The 25708-nt window shown below is 28.5% G+C and overlaps 1 protein-coding gene across 1 annotated transcript in view; it reads left to right on the forward strand.

Moving 5' to 3' along the window:
* LOC123298641 overlaps positions 1–19079 on the forward strand; it is a 49914-nt gene extending 30835 nt beyond the window's left edge. The window contains exons 3-7 of the mRNA XM_044880733.1: positions 725–829; positions 8148–8327; positions 17738–18021; positions 18295–18458; positions 18883–19079. Of these exons, the coding sequence (XP_044736668.1) occupies positions 725–829; positions 8148–8327; positions 17738–18021; positions 18295–18458; positions 18883–19079 (930 nt within the window). The remainder of the gene's footprint in view (positions 1–724; positions 830–8147; positions 8328–17737; positions 18022–18294; positions 18459–18882) is intronic.
* Positions 19080–25708: the final 6629 nt, after the last annotated feature.

The raw sequence follows: 25708 nt of genomic DNA on the forward strand, positions 1-25708 counted from the left end.
TATGCCAAGATATTGTTTATGAACCTAAAATTCTCCGGTTTTAACCCCCCCCCCCTCTTTGTTGGTACGAAAGCTGGATACGTTCATGATAATAACATTATAACATTCTCTTAATATTTTATAAAATAATTTTTTATTTATTATAATGAATTTTTATAAACTATTTTATTATTACATTGCATTCAATTATTTTAATATTATTTATTGATAAATGAACTATTTTTGTCTATTAATTTTTGTTTAAAATGATATGGAGTAAACCGAACAACTTTAGGATAGTGATGCACTGTAAGACAAGAAGAAATTGAACACAAAAATTTTTTTTGAATTTGTTTTTCGAAGGTTTTTATAAACTTTGTGAACATTGCAAACTATGGGGAGATAATTTTCCTTGTTTGTGCATTAAAAAATGCATTTTTTTATGCACTATTTTAGGCAATTGAAAACAAAATTGTCATCCCGTTAATGAACTAAAAATGGTTACTCAGAGGTTTTTGTCGCTGAACATGAATCTTGAATGCTAAAAAAATTCTTTGGGGCACCTAGGGACCGCGATCCATGTTTGTCTGCTTCACGAATGTCCAATTTCCAATTTTTCAATAGTTTATTTCTGTAGCTTAAGCAACCTATATATACCTATTTCTAATTAAAACTACTAAAAATTATCGTTAATAAGTTATTAAAAATATCCTTTTTTATAATTTTTTTTCTCTTTTGTTTCTAGGTATCTTTAATGTCCAGAATTGTTCCGTCACCAGATTGGTTCATTGGTATCGACAGCTTCGACCTCTGCGTTAATGGAAATTGGTTGGATAGTATAACAATCGAGGTAAGAAGCTCTGCTCATATAATAGTCTCATAGGGCTTAATGAGTGGACTAAGTTTGCAGTTTTTATCTCCAATAAAAAACAGATATTTCGAAAAAATAATTTTTTTAAATCTAATTGTTTTATTTTGCAAAATGAAATTTTAGTCTATTTTTTCTATTAGCTTAGTAGATGTGCTTATTTTGTTTTTATGGTTTATTGATCCTTACTTGAGATGGACCTGATTCAATAATACAAAAGCGTACATCTCTTTATAAAATGATTGTAAGGAGATATGTGGTTGACCCGGTCTTTAGTGATTTTCGTTTTGAAACCTTTCAAATCTAAAGACCTATAAAAAATATGTTTTGGAAATTTTTGATTTTTGTTAATTATTAAACGACTTTTTACATATAAAGTTTTTGATACCAGTCCAAAAGAATTGCAATTGTAAACCTATCCCTTTTTTAAAAATCTATCAAAAATAGTATAAAATTAAAAATAAATTATATTTTCAACTTTGAAATCAATTAAAAATATGAATAAATTATCATCTATATTTAATTGAATTTTATAAATTATTTCAAAATAATTGAACAATAAACACATACATTATTGTATAATTTTTTGAATTAAATCCATATATTGAATAAATAATATTAAAACAAAAAAAATTATTTTTGTAAAAACAAATTAAGCAATCAATAAATTATTACAGTTTGTGAGTAATTAAAGGAAAATCTCTTCTATTCATGATCGTTTACATACAAAATATTGTATATTTATTGTATGTTGAAAATTTAATTAACTGATAGTTTCCATCTATACAATACCTGTCACAACAAGATGTGCTATTCTCTATGTTTTAAAAAAGGTACATCTACCTATGTATTGTATAAACATATCCTATTCAATATTGTTTTATACCTATACAGATGATAATACTCCTTTTACAGAGGGTTATTTAAGGTTTGAAGGGAGGCTTTAAGGCAGACATTCAAAATTGAGTCATATGTAAAGCGGAGCAAAGGGGTTAACATTTTTTTATCGGCTGTACGCGAGCATTACAATGGGGGAGGGAGGGTGATGTTTGTTCCAAAATATCTCACATCTGTTCCAAAATATCTCATGACATTGCTTTATCAGTCGTTATCCTGGGGCTTTCATGATTGTGGACATAATCGTGCTACAACGCATGCAATGTTTTTTTTCGATCGGTGACTGTGTTCTTGCTCGTGATACAATGAATTTATTAAACTTTGCACGAGTTGACCCAAATTTAGTAGTTTACCGAACACTAAAATTGGATATAATTTAGATGTGATGGAGCGAAATTAAATATAGATTTTGATGATGTCATTTAGTTAACAAACTAGATTTTTGGGTCATACTTTTCAAAATTGGATAAAGTTTGATTATGATAGATCAAAACTCAATTTTTTTGATTTTAATGACGTCATTAAGTTAAAAAAATCAATGTTTTGATAATACATCCAAATTCTATCCCATTTGAATGGAATTTTTTTTGAAAACACATTAATTTTTAACACAATTCACCTTTGCTCGAAATAACGGAATAAGTACTCAACTATCTTGAAAACTACTATAGTAAGGTTAAATTTGACCACAAATTTGAAAAGTATGACCCAAATTTAGTAGGATTACATGGTTTATTTAACAAAATTGCAAATAATTTAGGAGTGAAGGAGCAAAATTCAATGTTTTGAATTTTTGATGAGATCTGTAAGTTCAATAATCGATTCTTGTCTTAATACACCCAAATTTTATCTTACTTGAAAGTAACTCTTTTTGAAACCTACTTATTTTCGGGCATACTTTTCATTCACGTTTTTTTTCCGCTACATACGCTTCTGTGAGAAATAACCGGGCTAGGGCTCCTTTATCTTGAAAACTACTATAGGTAGGTCAAATTATGACCCAAATTTAGTACAATTACATATTTCGGTTGTCAAAATTTTATATAGTTTGGGTATGACTTCGATTTGTTTTAAGTGTTAGTCATTTTTCGATTTGTTCTTAATAAAAGGAAGCTTCCACTTTAAGTATTTTACAACAACTCTCTATTTTTATCTGTAACGTGCTATATTTATTTAAAAAAAAAATTATTTTAAACATGTCTTCGTTTAACTCTTAAATATATTATTGATAATAGCAGTAATACATTATTTAATATATTCTGACAATGATTGACGTTATGTATTGTTTATTGAATAAATACCATACCACAATTACATACATAAAAATGTGTTAAAAGAAACCGCATTACTTCTATATACAGGCAAAATATATAGAAGTAATGCGGTTTCTTCTCTAAAGTATAGTATTACATGAACTGCTGTCAAAAATAGAAAATTAATAACCAAAAGTATAGCTTTTGTTCAATCATCAATATTTATCTTCTCGTTTTCAAAGTTTCTTTAATACTCCGGATTTTTAAACGGTACTAATAACTATTTAAAACTTAAAGCGTGACAGAATTTCTTTTACCTTCGCCCGTGAGAAAAGATGTACTTTCTCACGCAGTACGCGTGAGCAAAATAGTTCATATTATCGCCCTAGGGTGGTAATGAATTCACTACCCTACTTGTATCGTAAGGAATTCCTTACAACATTCCAAATTCAAACAAAAAAGGAGGAGGTTCTCAATTCAACTGTATTTTTTTTTTTAATTTGTGTTTGTTATCTCAGAACTTTCGACTGGGTGAACCGATTTTGATTATTCTTTTTCTATTTGAAAGTTGGTGCTTTTCTTGTCCCATTTTAATATGGTCCAGTTCTGACAATGCCATCCATGAGAAAACCATATAAGTCTTAAATTTACATTATGTGTGTGCGCGACAAATCAACGAATAATTCAATATCACGCTAACCGATTTCGATTTTTTTTTAGTGACAAATTAGTTAGTGTACTTCAGATACAAAAAAAAAACCAGCTTCAAAAGAAAAACTATTCCAAAACAAATTAATATGCACTAAAAATTAAAAAAATAACGGTAATATAATGTAGTTACAATTATTTTTGGGGTCGGTGTCAATCAAGTTAATGTAGCAAACTGTTCTGTCACAGTTTTTTCCTTGGCTGACATAGCGATTGACTCCAAAAATAACAATAATTGTAACTACATTATATTATCGTTATTTTTTACTTTTTAGTACATATTTTTTTTTTTTTTTTTTTGGAATAGTTTTTTTTTAGAAGTCGGTTTTCTTTTTGTTAAAAGTTTTTTTATTCTCAATAAGCTATGGCAAATTTTAAATAATAATTAACGGTTATTTCACATTTTACTCTCTCACTCGTGCTACGCACTTGTTGTACAAATTTCGCAGGCGTAAGTTAATAAGGCTGTCATTATGATCTGATTATTGATTACTTTAGTTCTAAAACGAGGACGGCTCACGACGCCGTTACAATTCTTGTATTTATTACCAACTGAACGTCCGAATTTTAATAAAACTGATTCATCAGGAGCCTTTCTATTTAGAACGATTTGACACACGAAAAAGCGTTTATGTTTATGGTTTCGAATTTTTTTTTTTTTAACTCGAAATCATCGGATAATTACTTGTCCATAGACGTTAAAAAAATATGTATTTATGTGAGATAAATACAAATTGTGTTTAAAACTATTTACATATTATAGATTGACATGTGTTGATAACAAAGATACACTTTTGATTTGAATTTGCATTTAAAATTCATTGATTTAATTTAATATTACAAGTGTTTCTACAGTCAGTGAAGTGAAACAAAAACTTGTAAATCTTAATGTAAATAATGTAAAAATTATAAAATTTTGTTTTAAATTATGTTATTGATATGAATTTATGAATTTATCAATAAGGTCTTCCAGGAAGACATCTCGTTTTGTAGATACAATCAGGCAGAATCCGGAAAACAGTTCAAAGACTTTTGCTCAATTTAAATTTTCGATTTCATTAAATCGAAAGAAAACCATAATTTTCAATGAAACTCTATACGGTAGGAAAATTTAAGTATGAATAATTAATATTTTAAAAAAGGTGCCTCTTTTGCAAACTTTTGGCAAATATCGTTCTTTATTGACTCTTAGAATTCATTTCATGATTATGACACAGCCACGAATATAGAAAAAAAAGCAAATACCATTATAAATTTCTTTTCTTTTTAACTCTCCAGAAGATGTAATGGGGCCGATTTTGAAAATCTTCAGTTTTATATATTTCTGCGGTTTCAAGGCCGCAATATCCGAATCAAAACTTTTCAATGTGATGTCTGTGTGTGTGTACGCATATGCATATGTTCGTTCGAGTTCTTTCGCCTCGATTATCTCGCTAACCAGTTGTGAAATTAACACGGGACTGGGCTTATTCGACGCGTAATCGCGTATTTAAGATCTGAAAGAGTTTACAGTAGAGTTAGTTGAGTTTTTTAATGGTATAAAAAAAACTGAATAAACAGGATATGAAATGTGGATAAAACACATCATTTATCTATGGCAATAACGATCGTTACAGCATAAGCTGCTGTCAATTTTCGAAGGATAATCTATGAAGCTAATAAGACTTTTTTAAATTTTCCCGCCTCTGGGAAGTTAGGCGTATGGACTACAGGGATCGAATTCACACGACTTCAGTACCACACCGACTATGTACTGCTTTATTCTTTTTTTATTTAGAAACAACTGAAAGTGTGTAAATAACTGACATTTTGTATTCAGATCTTGTACCAATATTAGGTTCTTTCTCGAAACTTCTTAATGAAAACCATCAAATCGTTTCAATTTTTTATTCCTTCTGTCTCGAGTGGATCTGAAGAATATAGCGGTTGTGACTGAAACAAAAGAAAAATTCATTTTCCCTTTTTCTTCGAATCAGCCAAGCTTTTAGCTCTGTATAGCTGAACTCTAGAAAAGAACCTACGCTGGATTGAAACACATAATTTTCTGATAAAAAATGGCCCGAATTTTAGAGGTTCATAGGCAGAAGCCAGGAAATGCGATACCATAATTTTACACAATCTGTACCCATGCATATACATCATAGACATGTGATATAAATCATACTTTCGCTTAAAATGCAAATAAAAAAAATATGTTATAGATATTTAAAAATAAATATTAATTTTTTTTTTCATTGTCTTATATTTCCTTAATATGAAAAAATTAAATTGATATGGGATACCATTTGTTTTACAAATAATAATTTAATAAATAATATATAAATGATAATACGTTAACATTATAAATACATACTCGTTTATCTTATTTATTATTACAAACAGGCAGTATTAGAGCACATATCCTTTTGGGTATCAGACCCATAAATGACTCCCAGGTAAATGTTATTGTATTAATTCTGAAACTAGTATTCATCAAATTCTTTGTAATGAAAAGTAAGCATCGTTAGATTTTAATATACGTAGCAGTCCTCAATTATTTTGCTTCGATGGGAATAAGTTGGAATTCCAATCGAAGCAAAATGAATGAGGACTGCGACGTATATTAAAATCTTACGATGCTTACATTTAATTGCAAAGAATTTGCAAAGCAAAATGAATCCATGTAATATTCTTTGCTGGAAATATAGAGTAGAATTTCGAACTGAAAAATATAAAGATGGAAGGATGGTTAGAAATACGTATTTGAGAAAATGGTTTCTTCTCTGATTATGATAAAATTTATACAAGTTTTTAACCCCCAAGATAAAAAAACGGTGTTATAATTTTGACCGCTATGTGTGTGTGTCTGTCTGTCTGTGGTATCGTAGCACCTAAACGGATGAACCGATTTTAATTTGTTTGGTTTTGTTTGAACGGTAATTTAATGGAGAGTGTTTTTAACTTTCAAGTTCGAATTTAGGGTTACCTAACCGAAAAATTTGTCGGGGGTTTTTTAAATTTTGTAAAATTCACTTGAAAAGTCATACAATTTAATTTCGTCTATTTTACGTGATCCGTTATAGACAGGCAACCGTTTTAGATATATGTAGATGGTTAGGCTAGATTATAGTCCACGAAAGACACACTTTGACCATAGAGCCCATTGTGATACCATTGTGTGTTTTACACCTTTTCCAATAATAATTTCAGCTCCTCAATTATTTTCAGAGGCTTAGTACCCTCCCTTATACATATACATACCATGCGCTACACCAGCCCATCACAACTATTATTTTAATTAATTTTTATTGCCACGGCGGGAATTCGCGTACGGAGTTGGTTACGCTTAGACCAACTGAGCCACTAGGATCGACTATATATAGAAAAAAATTAATTTAAAAATGCCCTCAAAGTGCTCTTTTTTCTTGATTCGACTGTCACTATAATATAACCCCTAAAATAAAACCCAATATCAGCAAGCATTTCCAGTCGAACGGATCTATGGGTTTGAAACTAATCAGCATGTCAAATGCATTTTCGCACAAACGCATAACGTAAAGATATCATATAATTTTCGATTTTGTTTTTCGGGATGAAAGCAATTACCTCGTAGCAAGAAATTAATAATTCTGTTTATGACTGCTATTGTTCGTATTGTAATATTTATTTCTATTCACAAAACGTTTCTCTTTTATTGATTTGACTGACACCTTTTTAATTATTAAAAGGATTAATACAGGAAATGGCGTCCCAATTACATTTAAAAAAAAGTTCCATTAATATGTGAAGTCGTGAAATAAATTGGCTTAGATGGAAACTGTATTTCTCTTTCTCTAACAAAAGCCAGTAAGGTCTGATCTCAGTTAATCAACATCCGTAGAATGACAGCTTAATGAAGTTATGGAGGTTATGGTCCAAAATCAACTTTATCAAAGCTTACACTTCGAAAATGAATAGATTTATTGCTTATTTGTGAGCATGAGAAAGATGGTGTAAAAGTTCATACATCTTAGAAAGAAATAACGAAAATGTTAGTTTATAGTCATATCTTTTTCTGAGTGTACATTCTAGTCGAAAAATCTATAAAAATCTTAAATTTTTTTAATCTTTTCTGATACCAATTTCAGTCATATCTTTAAAATTTAATTTAAAATTTTCTATTTTTAAATGTGTTATTTCAATTTTTTATCAATTTTGCTAATACAGAGCTTTAGCAAAATTCCTACTTTGTACAATTTTTCACTTTGCCATAATATAAACCAAAGAAATAAGATTAAAATTTGAAAAATTTTACGAAAATGTATTTTTTTTCTAAATTGTCTTTCAAGAGATTTACATTTGGCTCTATTTACCTTTCCAAACTGTAGAATCTCGAAAAAAAAAATTTTTTTAATTCTATATACGTTTTACAATATTTTAATTTTCTCCGAGTTATACTAAATTGTATTCAATTTTTTTTACAGGTAGATCCAATGGACGCTGGTACAGATAATGGATTTACATTTACTGCACCAAATTGGCCAACGGAGCCGCAGGGTGTTGCATATAAAATCACATCACGATATCCAGCGCATCCAGCTGGTTCATTTTATTATCCGAATATGGTACGATTACCACCCATTGGCACTTTTCAATTTATAAAGGTAAATTTTTCATTTAAAATTTGTATTTATCCTAAAAGAAAATACTATTCGACATTAATTATTAGAAATTAATAACGAAATAGTAACACTTTTAGTTTAATTATTTTAAATGGCTTTTTATATCCGTAAGAGCATCATAAGGTTTTATAAGAACTGAAGTGACATATATACCCCGAAAATCATACGTTCAAGAATTATTATTCTAGAATTAAACATAATATTTAAGTCACATTTTCCACTTAACTTTTGAAATATTACACTTCAGTCACATATCATAATTTTTAATATTTAACAGCCTTATAAAATGAGGTTATTTCAAGAAAAATGAGACGCCTGGGTAAGTAAGCGTTGATGGGTTTATGGATTCATGGAATGTCATAATTTCCTGTCTTTTATGGGGTGGTTATTATCCTTGCCATATTGAAATTTCTGACTGAACGAAAAAAGTCGAAGAGAAGAATTTCATTTCTCTTTTAATCATTACTTAATCTGACCCACTAACGGATCGCGATACTTTAAGTACCTAATGATTCGAAATTTTGTGTCAGTATTACCAAGTTTATTTACGTTCATCGAAATAAATAAACATTTCCCTCATAATTATCTCCTTTACGTAATTATTTTAAATTCATTATATTTTTTGAGTAAAATAATTGTTTGATTAAAAACAAATCATGAATGGTGAACAATTATTTTTAATTAATCAGAAATAATTAATTATACGCAATGAGCTTTTGTTTTAAATTGTACTTATTGATATCGTTAATGGAATTATTTGTGAAGTGGTAAGGAATGAGTTCTGTGCTTAATTTATTGACCTAATTTGGTTTGATTGTAGACTTCTAAAATCCTGACCAATCACGTTCCGGTAAACAGTTCGATATTGGGCCAAAATTAATATTCGATGGTCCTTAAATACCTGGAAATTTGAGAGGTTATTTTTAGAATTGTGCTTAGTAAGTTTATCAATAAAGTCGTTTTTTGGATAGTCGTTTGCTCATCAATGAATATTCATCAAATTTAATCCTTCTGTAGTTAAACTTCAAAAACGTTCGATTTAAATTTATCACTATTGAGAAAGTCATTAATGAAGTAAATGTATTCTCATATCCAACTAGTTATTAAACACCTGCTGAGACCAGGTAGCCTGTTATTGTAATTTTATTTTAGGGTAAAGGTAGCATGAGAAAAGGATTTTCTCAAAAAAACTCCCTTGTATTTGACACTCTTGGAAACAAACCTAATAAGTTTCTCTACTATTTCGTATACAAATTCAATCAAAGAAGAAGATTTAACAAAACAGAATTCAAAAAATAGGTACTTAGGTGTATGCTTTGTGAACCTTTTTGAATTATTTTACAGAAAATACGAAAGGAAAAAAACAAAAAAAATTTTTACATGTAATAATTTCTTACACAAGTCACTTTTTTTTATTTAAAACAAAACTCGTAAACAATGTCCAGATAACACATATTCACGTTTTCTTCTGCTTTTGTGAATACATTTAGATTATTCTTCTATTCTCGTGAAACTTCTCAATGTGGTTCATAAAAACGCACCGAGTATATTTCAAAGTATTCCTAAATACATATATTGTATTTTCATTAGTATTATTTTATTTAAAACAATGCAGTTTCTTATACCTCACTACCTGTCCAAGTTGGAAAACAGTTTCAAAGGGGCAATATGCCTCTTAAAAATGGACAAAAACATTGTAAACAGGTTTGCTTGGAAATTAGTTGAAATTGTTGATCATTCGAGTGAGAAAAATAAATTAAACTTTATTATGTGTCAGATTTACTGATATCTTTTTTATTTTTAATGAATAGATAGAATGATTATTTTTCTGCCATTGAGAATTAAATGAGACTTGACCTAAGAGTAAGATTTAGAAGATATTTTGTAATGCAAACAGTTTCTATTGCTTCAAAGGTGTTCCAGAAGCCCTACGGCTTTAATAAACTTTACGATATTAATGAAAAAATCTGCAGAGATCGTTCCCTGTGAGAGAAAGCAGGCCAATCAGTATCCTCAAATTATTGAGCAATGGAAAATATTCTGAAGGCTTTTTCCATGAAAAGTCTTTTAAACGAGCTTTTTGCAAGAGCTTGGCCATCAATGTTTGCCCAAGTTAGTTGTGAAATGGTTCTAGGAAAAATAACTTTTTTTTAATATTTATTGCACATTTACTTACGACATACTCTTCAGCTTAGATTATCGAGGCGTATTTACCAAAGGTAGCATAGATTCGTGATTGCTCAGAGTGAATTCTTGAATGCACTTTAGTTTCGGTTTTGAGACTACCATTATAACTTTATAGTAAAAAATTTTAATGAAAAGTAACACTGGACTTCAATACAGTTAAAGAAGTCTTGCAGATGCAAAAATTAATTTCTGAATATTTTCAATTTTCATAATAATTATTGGAAAGTAGAACGGAAAGCTCTCAATAATTCTAGATATATATTTTTATAACAAAATATTTCCAAAATTATTTTATTTTAAATATATAATAAAGTTAAAAACTTTCAAGGTCATTTGGAAAAATATAACAACTTACCATAAAAATTTTCTTATGAATATTAAAATATTTTCTGAGAGTAGTAAAAAAAGTTTTTTTTTAGTAGGACACAGCATACAGTATCTATACAATTGATAATAATCAAAAAAGATTTGAGCAATTATTTATAACATATATAATTCAAAACTTGAGTAGAATATTAAATTATATATATTTTATATTAGCTTTCTGATAACAAAATTATTGTGTTCACTCCTGAAAATCAAATAAAACAAGTGACAACAAACAGTTGACTGAGTTAATTGTTAAAATACCATGTATAGACTGTGTTGATTATACTGTCACATTACACATACATACATGTCACACATACATAACTGATATTCCCATATAATACATACTATATACGTTGCGCCTAATTTACGCTCTCACGATAAACACTGATGTTTACCTACGAAAAAAATTTTTGGAAATATTTTAATTGAAATTGAAATATTTGAGTTGACTTTGTTCTTTTGAATTATTGTTTTGTTTTACCTAATTATTTTACCATTTCACTTTTCGAAATTAATTGAGCCATGTTTATTTGAGCATTCATTTCCATAGTAATTATTGTTTATATGTTAAAATTATGTCATGCCTTTTCCCAAACTGAATCTATTTTGAAGATCATCGCAAATTTTTTAGTTTTTTCGGGTACGAAACTCTAAGCTCGCACATGAAACATAGCTAAGAACACTCTCCGTAAAATTACCTTTCAAATGAAACTAAAAATTATAATTGGTTCACCCGTTTAGGCGCTACGATGCCACAGACAGACAAACGCACAGACACACACATAAATCAAACTTGATAACACCCCTTTTTTTGGTTCGGGGGTTAATAAAAATACAATTATAGATTAATATTTTCAATTTAATATAGTAACGACTGGTCTAACCCCTATGTATCATATCTACCGCGGCTTATTATACTGAGTTATATAATATAAAGTCTCTGTAAAAGTTATATTTTCTTTCGTTTTTACAAATACATAGAGAAAATATTACAGAAGTTTTCCAGAGTACCATATTTTATCATATTTGAAATTCATTTTTACATACGTACTGTATATCGCGTCGTCTGCAAACAGCACCAAACATTATTATTATTATTTTCGAAAAGCCAACAACTAACAAAATGCAAATTTGAAAATTACATCTGAATCCACATAAAAAGAAAGTTATAAAATATTTCTATTGTAGAAAAAACATAACTTTTGATAATTTTATTTCATGTTTTTCTCTATAAACTATGTTTAAGTAAGAATAAAATAATCTTATTAATTCAAGCAAGATGTTAGCAACTTAAACTACATGGCTCAGTTTTCCACTACCCCCGCTAACGCCAACCAAACGAATTTTTTCACTGAATCACTATCAACAAGAATTCGTATATTATTTTGGAATTTCGTGATGATTACAAGTATTATCACGGTAGTTGTATTCTCATTGCTTCTTGATATGACGGCATGATTTCAAATAATTCAGACACCCAAAAGTAAGCATTGAAAATTCCAGGTCATTCGTTCATTTTAAAAGTATCCACCCTTAATAAGAATATTGAGGACCTGCTAAGAATATTGTTTTGAGTGAAAACAAGTTGATTTAGATATCGACGGGGAGGTTTACAAATGGTACCTATAGAGAATTTTTGGTTTCATCCCTTCGCCACTCCCACTTTGAAATTTCAAACGACACCTCCATCCTTGTCATACCTCACTTGAAAGGATATAATTCTCTATTCAATGTTCTTAAGATAGACTACACAGAAGATGGAAGGTATGAAATCCATTATTTCCAAAAATTGGTCCCAAAAAATGATAGCTCTCTAAGTATCTATCTTTTCATCTCATCTGATGTCCTTGACCATCACTTTGATATTCATTTCAAAAGGAGTGTTTATCAAAGTTTAAAGTGTTTATCTGTGCGTCTATGTAATTCTCAGTGGCATCGTAGCCCCTAAACGGTCGAACCGACTTGATTGAGAACATTTTATAGCTAAGTTTTTAAAAATCGATTTACAAGACTTAAATCGCATTTGTCGGGGGTTTTTAAATTTTGTTTTCACTTATCAATAATGGTATTATTTATATACAGATATTTAAGCAATATTATTACATTAATGACAAGAACATTGTGTGGCAATTCAAGTTGATAGTATTTTGAAACTATAATTATAAAAGATATCAGGAGGTATTTCCGTCAGTGGCGTTAAAAACGAATCGAAACGCATACATAGGATTAGGATGAATAAACATTATAATAATAATATAAAACACGAATGTTAGAAGAAGACAAAATAAATTAAAACTAGATTTATATTATATTATCTTGTTTGAAGTATTTTTTTTCTGTGTAAGTAAGGTATTTTGAAAACAAACTTTATGTAAAATAGCAGAAAATAATGTTTTTAGAAAAACTTCGACTAAAAACAAAATCTAGAAAAAAAAACAAAATCATTATCTAATTGATTTCAGTATTTATTTATTTATAACTTACTAATGATTGTTATGTAATAAAAATAGATATTGAATACAATTATATTATAAAAGTTAATGTTTATTCCATCCATTTTGTTTGAAAGAATTAGTATTTATTGACATTAACAACTTTTGTGAAATATAAAAAAACATAAAAGTTTTTTCCCCAACCTTTTATTATTGTGTCTGTTCCAATAAACAAAATAAAAACAACTACGTAACCTTAAAATAATAAAAATGAAAAACAGTTTTAATAGTTTTTCCTTGTTTTTTAGTTACATTGTTGTTTATATTTATTATTGAAGTTAAAAACAAAATGTTAATATAGTTTTTTTTTATTTATGTCTATGTATACAGACTTTGTATTATATTTATGTGTTTTTTTTCAATGTTGATGGAAATCGATGTTGAATTTGTTTTTAAGAAAATATTATTTAGTTACAAGAATAACTTAACAGGGTATTCCACTATTTTTGAAAAAGTACTTCAAAATGTTGATTTTGCTAATAAAAAGCCACCAAAATTTATTTCGGAAAAATACACACGCTTTCTTGCCAAAAACATAAATTAAATTTTAAACCTTTTTTAAACTGTCAAAAACGCGGGCATCCAATTTGATGACGTAATATGGGTAACACTATACGAAATAACACAAATAAGTTTGACAGATATATTCATAGACATCTGATTATAATAAATATAAATACTTTTTATCTATGCATATATTATACCCAGCTGCCTACACTGAACTAACTGATGGTCTATGACTCATACCGCTGTGACACAACAGCAGGGCCTACCTGCGTTTTAGGTCACGTAATATACAGTTTAAAAATTACGATCTTTAATTTTAATATTTTAAAAGAAAAATGTGCTTTTATGAATCGGAATCAGAATATTTAAGTATATTTTTACATAAATTTTAACTTTTTTCAAATTTCATGATTTATTTTTGACTAACGATAATACCCTATTAGTTATTACTTTTTTTTCTCGAACTTAAAACACATTTAGAATATGATGAATGACGAGTAAAAATTATTGACTAAACTTGGGGCTGAGATATTTAGGTTTTTACGAACATAAGCCAAGTAACCGAAAGTGCTAAAGGGCTTTGCTTGTCCAAGTGCCATTTGACGAAGCCTGAAACCTGTATGTTTTTGATAGCAAGACCATCCTGTATATTTTTTTAATAATAAAAAATTTTCATTGTTTCCACTTCCAACATGGTCGTTGGTAAACTATAGTAATCTAAACAAGAATAAACGACATATTCAACAAATAATATAAACAATCCAATAATTGGCTACCAATATCGTACTGAAGATATATATACAGTAGAATCTCGATAACATGAACCACGATAAAGTAAGAACCTCTGTAAATTAATAAGTTTTTTTTTGTTCCCTTCCCCTCAAAGTCTTAAACCTCAATTACTTAAAGTACAAACCTTTAACAACGAATATTTTCGACATTGTATCCCAGTAACTTCAAGTAATGTTTTGACAACCTCAATAACTTTTAATGCATCTATATTTATACCATGTATATGAAATATATAAAGGTATACTAAGTTTAGTCCCAAGTTTTTAACGCTTAAAAATATTGATGCTATGAACAAAATTTTGGTATAGATGTTCATAAAATCTCCTAAGTAGTCTATTTGCGGTTGTCTGTCTGTATGTCCGTCTTTCATCACTATAACTCAAAAACGAAAAGAGATATCAAGCTTTAAAGCGTGCTTAGGACGTAAAAAGCGAAATCGAGTTCGTTAATGAGCAAAATAGGTCAATTAGGTCTTGGATCCGTACATTTTTTCGTAAACATCACTTTTTACCCGTGAGAGCGCAAATTATGCGCAAATTGTATAGCATGTTTTATATGGGAATATTAGTTATAAATGTGTGACATGTATGTATGTGTAATGTGACAGAGTAATCAAGACTGTCTATACATGGAATTTCAACAATTAACCCAGACAATTGTTAGTTTTTACTTGTTGTATTTCAAATTTAACCTAGTCCATGTGTGTATAATAATAATACATATACATAACACAATATATATAATCAATAAACAAAGCACATAAATAAACCTCACAAAGTAAAAAAAACGAACCTTCAAAAAAAAACTCCTTCACTTAAACCCTTAGTAAGTTAAAAACTCGATTACTCAAATTTTTTTAACATTTCGTTTGGTTTTTGACTTATCGAGGTTCTACTGTATTTTGTAAACCTACATTGTATAGTCATAATATATAACAGACCATTTCGAAAAATCGTGTTCAAAACACTAACCTTATATTTTACGACCTAATCGATGAAAATTGTTTTTTCAAAAGTTTCATAAACAGTACGCCAACAATTTTTTTTTCTTTTTTAAATGCAATTTATTCATTTTTCAAGAATGTTCCGATAAAAACTAAGAATAAATTCTTTTGACAGGATTTTAGGAAAGCAATTTTCGCTGTTATCCTGTTTCTGAGTCTCATAAAAAAAATATAGTAGTTGTAATCAAAATACTTCCTTTTTTTCTCTAGTTACAGAGACTTAAGGATAAAACTGGTGAAATGTATTGACGAATGAACTAATGGATTGATTGTTTTTTATTCACAATTTTCAGTGGAAAATAAAACATCTTCATGGTCTATAATTCATGTATTTCGAATCATTTATTGGAATCGAAGTAAAAGTTGGTTTTTCGGGTTTTAACATCATCAAGTTTTGTAAAAGCCTAATATCTCTTAAAGGAATATGTAGTTGACGCACCCAATCGTCATTGTTTGAATTTGATAGAAAAATAGTCACGATTTTTCATAACCTGTACACAAATGAATATAAATGATAAGGATTGTACGTCGCGTCGTCTTGTCTTGGAAAGGATTTGTACCTCGTCTTGTGAAAACCTTTCACCAACAATGTCAGCATATTTCTTCATCCATTATTTCCATGCTGATAATATTGATATCGTAGAAAGAACATTAATTTTTGGTTTTTGGCAATGGGACTATAAAGATTGGTACATATTTTTTGCATAAAGTTTGATGTTACAAAAACCCAAACTGAAACTTTGTTGAAAATTTGTTGTGTACAGAACCAAATTCAGCGCCGCTAGCAGAAATATTTATATCTTTTATGCATTTACGTTTGAGTTATATGTCAATGCGTTTATGTTATTAATTACAGATTTTACACAATATGAGATAAAGGCAATATTATTACATGTATGATGAAATCATTGTGTGAAAACTCAATTCAATAATATGATGAACGATATAGAAGTTTTAAGAATTTCCGTTATCGACGCTAAAAACAGTTCTGTACCAAATTTTAAACTATTTAGATTTTGTAATTAAATTTTACTAGGTCAATGAATATTCTACTCTACTATTCAATTTTTATCTCTGGTTTACTACTAATAAGCCGCATTCGATAATAATTTATTCAAACATGAAGAGAATAGTAGTTAAGAGAGAGTAACTATTGTGAAAAGAGTTTTGTTGGGTTTATAACATAACATGCATACACAATCAGTAATATACTAGTAACAGAAATAGTACTATTTGTATTAGTGTACATTGTTTTGGGGCCATGATCATGCCCAGAGGTCATGTTGACCCTTGAACAACGACACCCTAGAGATCTTCCCAATAGCTGTATATACATAATTTTGTATCCACCTACACTTGAGAATGTATATAACATAAACCCATAGATACATTTTATACATGCTAAACCACATTTTGTAAAAATTTTATATATTAACTAAGCATAAAGTCGGCCATATACTTAGAGAGACGTATTACAAATTATGTATGTTAAGCGATAAATAGTTTTAAATAAGTATATCTTTTTTTATATGAAAACTAGCTGAACCGACCACGCGTGGCTCATGTAAATAAGAGTAATATATTTCTTAGTATTTATATCAGAATCCAAAAAATTTAATTTTACTCTATCTCATTCAAATTTTATCCAATTTTGATGAAAAAAAGTATGTAATTCTACTAAATTTGGGTCATCCTTTTCAAATTTGTGATCAAAATTAACCTAACTCTAATAGGTATCAAGAATGTGGAATCCTGATCCCAGTATTAAGCACATGTGTGATATCTAGCGAAAAATTGACATCACAGCTGAAAAGAATAACTTGAAATTATGACTTTATTTTCTTTACTAACTTTTTGTTTTACGTTAAAAAAATACGTTTTGTTTTGCGCCTCTATTTCTTATGCACCGGTGGCGGGTACCTCCCTTGCCACGCCCTTGTTGCGGGCCACAACTTTATAACTGTTTCACCAACTCCAAATATGGGGGAATTTGAAATTTTGAGCATACTGACGTTTACTGAAATTTTTGTTTATTCCAGGTGAAAGAATACGAATTAAGTGAAGTGTTTCATCATAGCGAAGATGACAGGCGATATGAAGTATTAAAAATGGAACGACTAGCTACCGGGAATAATATAAACGTATTGAATGGTAACAATGGAAACACAGATATTGAATTAGCTATCGAAGAGGAGCGTGAAGAACAAGAAAATCATCCAAAACATCGACTTCCATCATCACCAATTTCACCAACAATGCCTGGATCTCGTGTTGTCACTTCATCATCGGTTTTGAACTATTATAATAGAATTCACGGCGGAAGGTAATTGTCTTTTTCTTTTTCTTTTTTTTTTATTTATATTTTCTTTCGAAGTTTGAAATATTTTGACTTAAAAAATGCAAAATCTGGTTCACTTGACTAGTAGTCGAATATTTTCTATAGCATGGCTCGAAATCTTATTAAAAAACGGTAGACTAAGAAAAAAACGGTAGAGCACTATGATAAGTAAAAAAAGCATGCGATTTGTCAACTCGGTTAATATATCAAAAAAAATTTAAAAGAGGGATAAGTTAGTTTTGTTTTTTCTGTTTTTAGCTCTCCACAACCAATAGAATCAAATAACGTGACATCAAGTATATCAGTTGTCCCGAGAGGTGATAAAGATGCAATTTTAAATAGCATCGTTGATAAATATCGTATTGTTAAGGAACATCATCGTAAAAAGTATCGCCCTGGTAAATCACGAACACGAAAGATTCGTAAGTATAAACGATAAATAACTTTCTAAAGATTAATAAAGATTTGAAGCTCAAAGTTTTTAGCCTGAACGTCTACTGAGCTATAATATATACCTAGTATCGAAAAAAATCGATAAGTAGTGGTTTATTATTCCCTATTTTTAGCGATTTTCAAGTTATACAGTTCCATAAACCCCGAAATAAGAGTATTTTATTATTTAGTCCAAGCATACAATTCACTCAGTTCAGGATATAACAATTTCTTTATCTTTATTTTCGCTTACCAAAGCGTCAAATGAATTCGAAAAAATGGATAATGCTTTGGATTTTATATTCATTTTGGCCCGTTCCAGCTCCAAGTCTTAAGCATTTATCCGACTTGCCAACCAGTTACTTTACGTTTACTGGTCCTCTTACATAATTTAATTGACAATTTACTTTATAGGCCCACCACGAGATTGCCGCGTGAGTGAATGGTCACCGTGGAGTGCATGCAGTAAATCATGTGGTATTGGTGAAATGCAAAGACGTCGAGAAGTTTTAAAACATGCACGACGAGGTGGACAAAATTGTCCTCCATTACTCGAAACAAAATGGTGTGGCTCAGCACGAGCATGTTCTAAAGGCTATTTTAATTGGTAGAAGTAAAATGATGTATTTTCTTAAAAAATAAAAAAACAAACAAATGTGTGGCTGTATTGCAAATTATAGAGTGCAAAAAAAATGAAATTTAAAAAATTAAATAAAAATACTGACTTGATAATAAATACGGGACTTTTGGGATTTTCACAAGCATCGTCGAGAAAAAAAAAATTAAAAACCAAACGAATAAATAAAATTTAAATGAAAAATCATTTTAAAATATTTCGTTAAAAAAAATTATGAACTGGAATATTAAAAATATTTTAAACAAAATGTAAAAGATGCAAATTAAAAAAAAAAAAATTAACAATTACATTTCGAAAATATTTTTTCATTTTACAAATTAAATAGAGACTTTAAAATATCTATTTACAATAAGAACGAATAATATTCTAAAATTGTACAGAAAGTTTCTTATCATTTTATAAATGAAATCACTTAAAAATTTATGAATTTAGAATTACACATGTAAATATCATAATTGTTCTTCTCTTGTAAAAAATCATTTGAATAAATCATTGGTTAACACATTTTCTACCAAACTTGTTCGAAAAAAAATCAATGAGAATAAATTTTTAATTTGATATAGTGAAGTGTTACACATATTGTGCGCAGGCTATTTAAACGTTATTTAACGTTATAAATAGTGTCCGACCGAAACTGGAATTTCTACCGAAACCGAAACTGAATCTTCGGTATCTGTCTCAGTTTCGGCCGAAAAAATCCCGTGTTTTGATTTCCTGTAAATGAATGTGAAAATACAATGCCTGCCATTTGAAATAAATTTGCCACTCAAAATTGTTTTGCTTTTTTCATAGAGAAAAGAGTAGGGGCTTTTCTTAAAAAACTATCATATTTTTAATAAGAAATTAAAGAATTTTTTATACTACTCAGAAAAAACTCTCGTTTAGACTCAGAAAACACTTAAAAAATTTTTATATACATATAGTTTTACCTACACTTTCATATAAATGTTTCTATCCATCCATAAACATTTCTTTTTACTTACTATGAATTCTGATAACTTGTTTAATTCACTCACAGATGGCAAGGTTATACTTCGCAACATATCTTAAAAAAGTTTTTAATTTCTAAATTCTAAAACGTAGATGTAATTCTAAATTCATTAATATAATGAATTCTTCTCAAAATGGGTTTGTTTTTACTTAGTTTTTTTTTGTTTTTAGAATGTTATTCTTCTGAAAAACTGTGTGAATACAAAAAAACAATAAAATTAATAATCATTAAAATTAATAATTAGATATATTAATTATTTTACTTAAGTGTGTACTAATGTTTTTAATAAAATAATTTCTCTATCCTTCCCTGCTCTTCTTCTTGAACTACTAATAATATACATGCAATGTATTTTCAATCAATGATTCTCCAAGGAATCAGAGAAACGCAAATAGTTTGCATTTTAAAATAATTTTTTATACCTCCAGTAAGCTATAACCCATGCGAGCGTTTATTTCTTTAATTTGACTTTATTTTTATTATCATTTTTTCATTTCTTGGTAACGAAATTTTGATAATTCGAAACAGAAAAGTTTTAAGAAATAGTTTTCGAAAATATCAAAACCCAGTTGTCAAATGTAAGAATCACACTTTGTTAAAATTGTTGTAATGAAAGGAAACTTCTTTAGATCATCCACGACATCGGAAAATCAAATAAAAATACTATTAATGAGGTTAAAAATTTCGAATATTTAGAATTAATTCGATTTAGAAACTTAAATATTTAATTAAAATAAACTGTAGGGAATTTATCTGTAGAAGTTTCATTTCAAGAAAAAAAAAATAAACATTTTATATTGTTTCAAAATAAGTGTACTAAATGGGAAAATTTGTACAACTCATAATTTATGAGTTATTAATTAATAAGTAAATGTTGAATAACGAATCCATCATAATTGTGCTTTTCTTTCCTTCAAATGTATGTTTCATTATTCATCAGGTGAAATATTTTAAGAAAACAGGGCTTTTGTGATCATGAATTAACTAAAAATTGCCGTTATTTCGTCTTATAGATTACGGAATATACATACCTATTTTCCATACAACATTTTCATTGACACCCACAGAGTCATAGCTTCAGTTTCAAATTCATGGTTAATTTAATCGAAGAACATCTTCCTGTGATGGTATTTCTTAATAAAAACTTACCCGTTAACTCAACTTGTTTTTTGTTTTTTAGAATTCAATACTGATTCCTTCTATCCCACTAGTATCGTAAATAACTATTTAATTGCGACTAGATTGATCTATGGTTGCCAAAGAATTAACTCAATTTTGTACGTAAGGAACTAAAATATTGTACCACTTCTTGATTATCTTGAAATTGGTAGATTCCGGGTTTATAAAAAGAAATTTTCGTGACGGCTATTCGAATTTAATTTATTAAAGTCATATTTCTTAATTTATTGAATCTGTTGATTATCTTACTACTTATTATATTCATTTTCACACTGGAATTTTAATGAACTGCCATGTCATTTTTATCTTTAGCTATATAAATCAAAGATTTTTTTCATCATACAAAGATTTTTGATTATTTTTATAACTCAGGATACGCCTTTTTAAATATACTGAATATCTACCAAACTTAACAAATCAGGCTGTTTGGACTGATTTTGGATAAATGTAAAACTTTTTATGTTTCTAGTTATGACTCGGGACTGGCACTTGAAAATCCGTACAAGATGGAGAGTGAATATCACGAAATATATACAGATAGGAATCGATGAACCAATCAGAAATTTTTTCCACCTACCAACATAATTTTTGGAAAACTTTGGGGGTATAGATCGCCTCTCTGACTGAAGGTGGGTGGAGGAAACTTGATGCAAAATGGTAGAGAGGTTTTTCTCTATATATACGTCCATGTTTCACAATGTGGTCATGTCAAAAAAATATTCCAAATTTTTTTTAAATATCTGTGTTTCCTTATTAGGGCTAAAGGATTCAAATTTCTCGTGCATCTCCCGGATCATTGATTCCAAAATCGACTGAGATAATAATCCAATCAATCAATTAACCTTAATTGTGTAAAAAAAGCAGTTTAGTCAATTATTATTTTCAATAGTTACAGTATAGTTATATTTTACAGTAAAATATTACTAAAAATGATGAATAAATCTGTCCAAAGCTGAAATAACTTTGCTTTAAAGGAAAAAATTTTTTTTTTTGTAATTTGTGCACAAATGGTTTGTTTAAAAAAATAAAAAAATATCGAAAAAAATAAATTTTTATAATACTAGTATTTTACATTTTTGTTATATTTGATTTATGTTTAATTTAATAAACTTTGTTTAAAATAAATAATATTATATTCCCAAATATTGAGTGTATTTCAAGATCGATCACAATTTGATCCTCCCTAATAAACATGGTCGATTCAGAAATATTTTTTCGATTCAATTAATAGAAATCAATCAGAATAAATAGTAAATTTAAATATCTATTCATTCCGATCGATTGAATCATATATTTCTAATTGGAAACTTAGTGCAGCTCTATTATTCGATAATCAGCGATTTTAAAATCTTATATCGTTGTTTGACTCAATCGATGATAAAATAGGCTTTGAATTTATAATGCTATCAGGATGATAATTTGTACGGAGTTACAAGTGACTGAGTTCCATCTGGAATAAGGTTTGACTGCTATTTGTTAACTGCTAAGCTACAATTCATTTAGAAGAAAAGGAAATGCGTCTTTTTGTAGAACTCAGAAATAAAACATTATAGAAGTTGGGCCAGGGTTTACCTTTTCTTCTCTTCAAGCTAACAAACTTTTGGTTTCCAAAATAGCTTCCCATTATTAGTTTTAGCCCGGAAGAAAAAAACGGAGATCATTATTTAAGAATTCTTTCCAAAATAACGAGAATCGTAATAGAGCAAAATATATTTTCAAATAAAAGAAATGGCAACCTTGAAATTCACTCAAAAATTTGAATTACAGTAATTAGTTCATTTTTGGTGTCCGATACTTTTGAAACACAATGTTTTTTTCACAAAGGATTTTGCCATACAAGCCAGCTTTTTGCGATATAAAAAATAAAAAATTTAAGAAATATTAATTGTTTTAAAAGTACTGAACACAAACAGCGATTGGCGAATGAAGAGAGATTTTAATTAGAAAACGAATTATCGATGATTGTAATTAGAAGACGAAAATTAGAAAATAAAGACTGCTTCAATAATAATCAATGTCTCTTAACGTTAGCGAAAAATTCTAGATTCTTTTATACTGTATGCTATTTGAATTTTTTTCATTCGCCTCTACAAAGTGTTACGTTAAATCCGAAACAATACAAAATGGCTTTCTCCCGTACTTGTAGAAAGTTTTGCGATTACAGATCAATTAAAAAAAACACATAGCTACGTTTCCGCGAAATGTCACTGTTTTATAAATTTTAAAAATATTGGAATTATAATAAGAATGAAAACTTTCTTTATGATAAAAAAAAAAAGATGGATTAAGATTAGAATGTTCTTGGAAAATGTATCTGAGACACCTGTTTCGCAAACATAATAATAGACAATTTGCACGAGTTACACAAACCAATTAAGTATAAAGCATGAATGGACCCGGATTCGATTCCTGGTACATGATAATTTTTTACAATTCTCTTTAAAAGTAATTTAAATAGAGTGATAATTAGCTATCGAATTGAAGCAGTGAATCGACGTTACACTCGTTTTTTACGTAGCACCTTGTAATATTATTATTTTATACTCATATTTACACATAATCTTAACTCTTTATTTATTATTTATTGTATACAATTATTATTGTAATTTTCAAAGCAAACAAAACATGATTCATTAAACCAAAATAAATAAATAATTGTACATATTTAAAAAGTAATTATTAGTAATTAATGTCACACAACAAAACAAACCACAAAATAAACAATTTTTGTATAAAAAAAAAATAGTAAACAAAAAAAATAAATAAAAATTAAGGAATAACCATTTGTTGTCCTGTTAATTATTAATGTACGAAACAATAATAAAATTTAAGTACATTTATATCATTCTTTTTATTTTTCATTTTTAAGTTGTTATATGTTTTAAAATTACATGAAAATAACAAAAAAAAGGAACATTATTAAAAATAATTTTAATTTAATACTTTGTTTTATTCATTCCATTAACCATCCATATTCCTCAGGCTGAGCCAAAAAATTGTTGAATGAAAAAGCTATTTATCCAAAGAAAATGGAGAATATGCTTAGGTAGGCTTGCCTACTTGTTTCTGTTCATGGCTACCTGACAAGCAGGTATGAAGATGTACGTCAATATATGTAATCACACCGATCTGATAACCAATCGAAATTGGTATCAGAAAAAAGATAATTTATATTTTAAATTTTTAGAATTGGAGAAATTAGAGACGTGCGTGAGAGAAAGTAGATCGCCCGAGATCAAGTCTTAAAGAAACAAAAAAGGCTTAAAAAATTCTAAAAAATAATTCCCGAAAATTTTCAATCCGCCTCTGTAAATGGGTAATAAAAAACACCATAATGAAAAAAAAAAATAGGAAAGAAATTATAAATGAACCGGTTAGCCTTCGATTTTTGATCATGAAGATTATTGCTAATAAAACACTATCCTTTCAAAATTTGTAGACATAGGATCACAAACCGTCCATGCACAAACTATAAAGGCGGAAAGTTTCAGTATTTTGCTATCTCTATGTGCGTCTGAGTTTTTATTATTTTAAATAAAAGGTGTTTAAGACAATTATTTTACAAAGAAGTCAATTGAATCACGTTGATCAAATAAATTGTTTTGTATGAGGGCAAAAGTGAAACAAATACTTGTGTCTCTAAATAGGCTTTTGTCCTAAAATTGAGAAATTGGTTTGTACGTAACATTAGTATCTGATTTACACCAAAAAATATTATTTTAAAGAAAATACTATTAACATTATGTATTTTGCAGTTTCAAAAACCAATTCAAATTTACTTCGAAAACAGTGTGGAGTAACAAACGTCTTGAATGACATCACGACTTGTCATACAATCATTCAAGGTATATGCAGTTGTGACCAAGTATCTAGCATAGAATATTATACATAGATAACGCAAGGAATATGTCATAATCATATGATGCATAGAGATTTTGTGTAATGTAAACAATATCTAGCCAATGAAATATATATTAGACAAGGATACAAAAGGAACTTACTAGCAGTATTCTCTTTCATTAATCATATAGCAAATTTTGGGTCATGGACAAAAGCCTATTATAAACATATCCGAACAAAATATGTTTTAAAACAATACGCCCAAAAAATTACTGATTACCTCACCCTTGAGAATTAGGTGTTCAACAGGTTCTTGTGACAAGCGTCTTTAAAAAAAAAAATCTAAAGCCACACGTTCTTTTTCACGAGTTACGGATAAATGCTACGGATTACATTGTAATCCGTGCATTTTTTGTGACATTGAGATATATTGATAGATGTTTTGTCAATAGACAAATTGTTTTGTATGATATTTTCGATATAAAATTTTTCACTGTTAGACAAAACTCCCTTCAATTTTTCGGCTTGTACACGGAAGTAATATCATAGTAAAATTAAAATTTATTTAAAATTAATAATTGTCACTAGTTAGT

The sequence above is a fragment of the Chrysoperla carnea genome, chromosome 4 (assembly GCF_905475395.1).
Source record: "Chrysoperla carnea chromosome 4, inChrCarn1.1, whole genome shotgun sequence".
NCBI classification, from domain to species: domain Eukaryota; kingdom Metazoa; phylum Arthropoda; class Insecta; order Neuroptera; family Chrysopidae; genus Chrysoperla; species Chrysoperla carnea.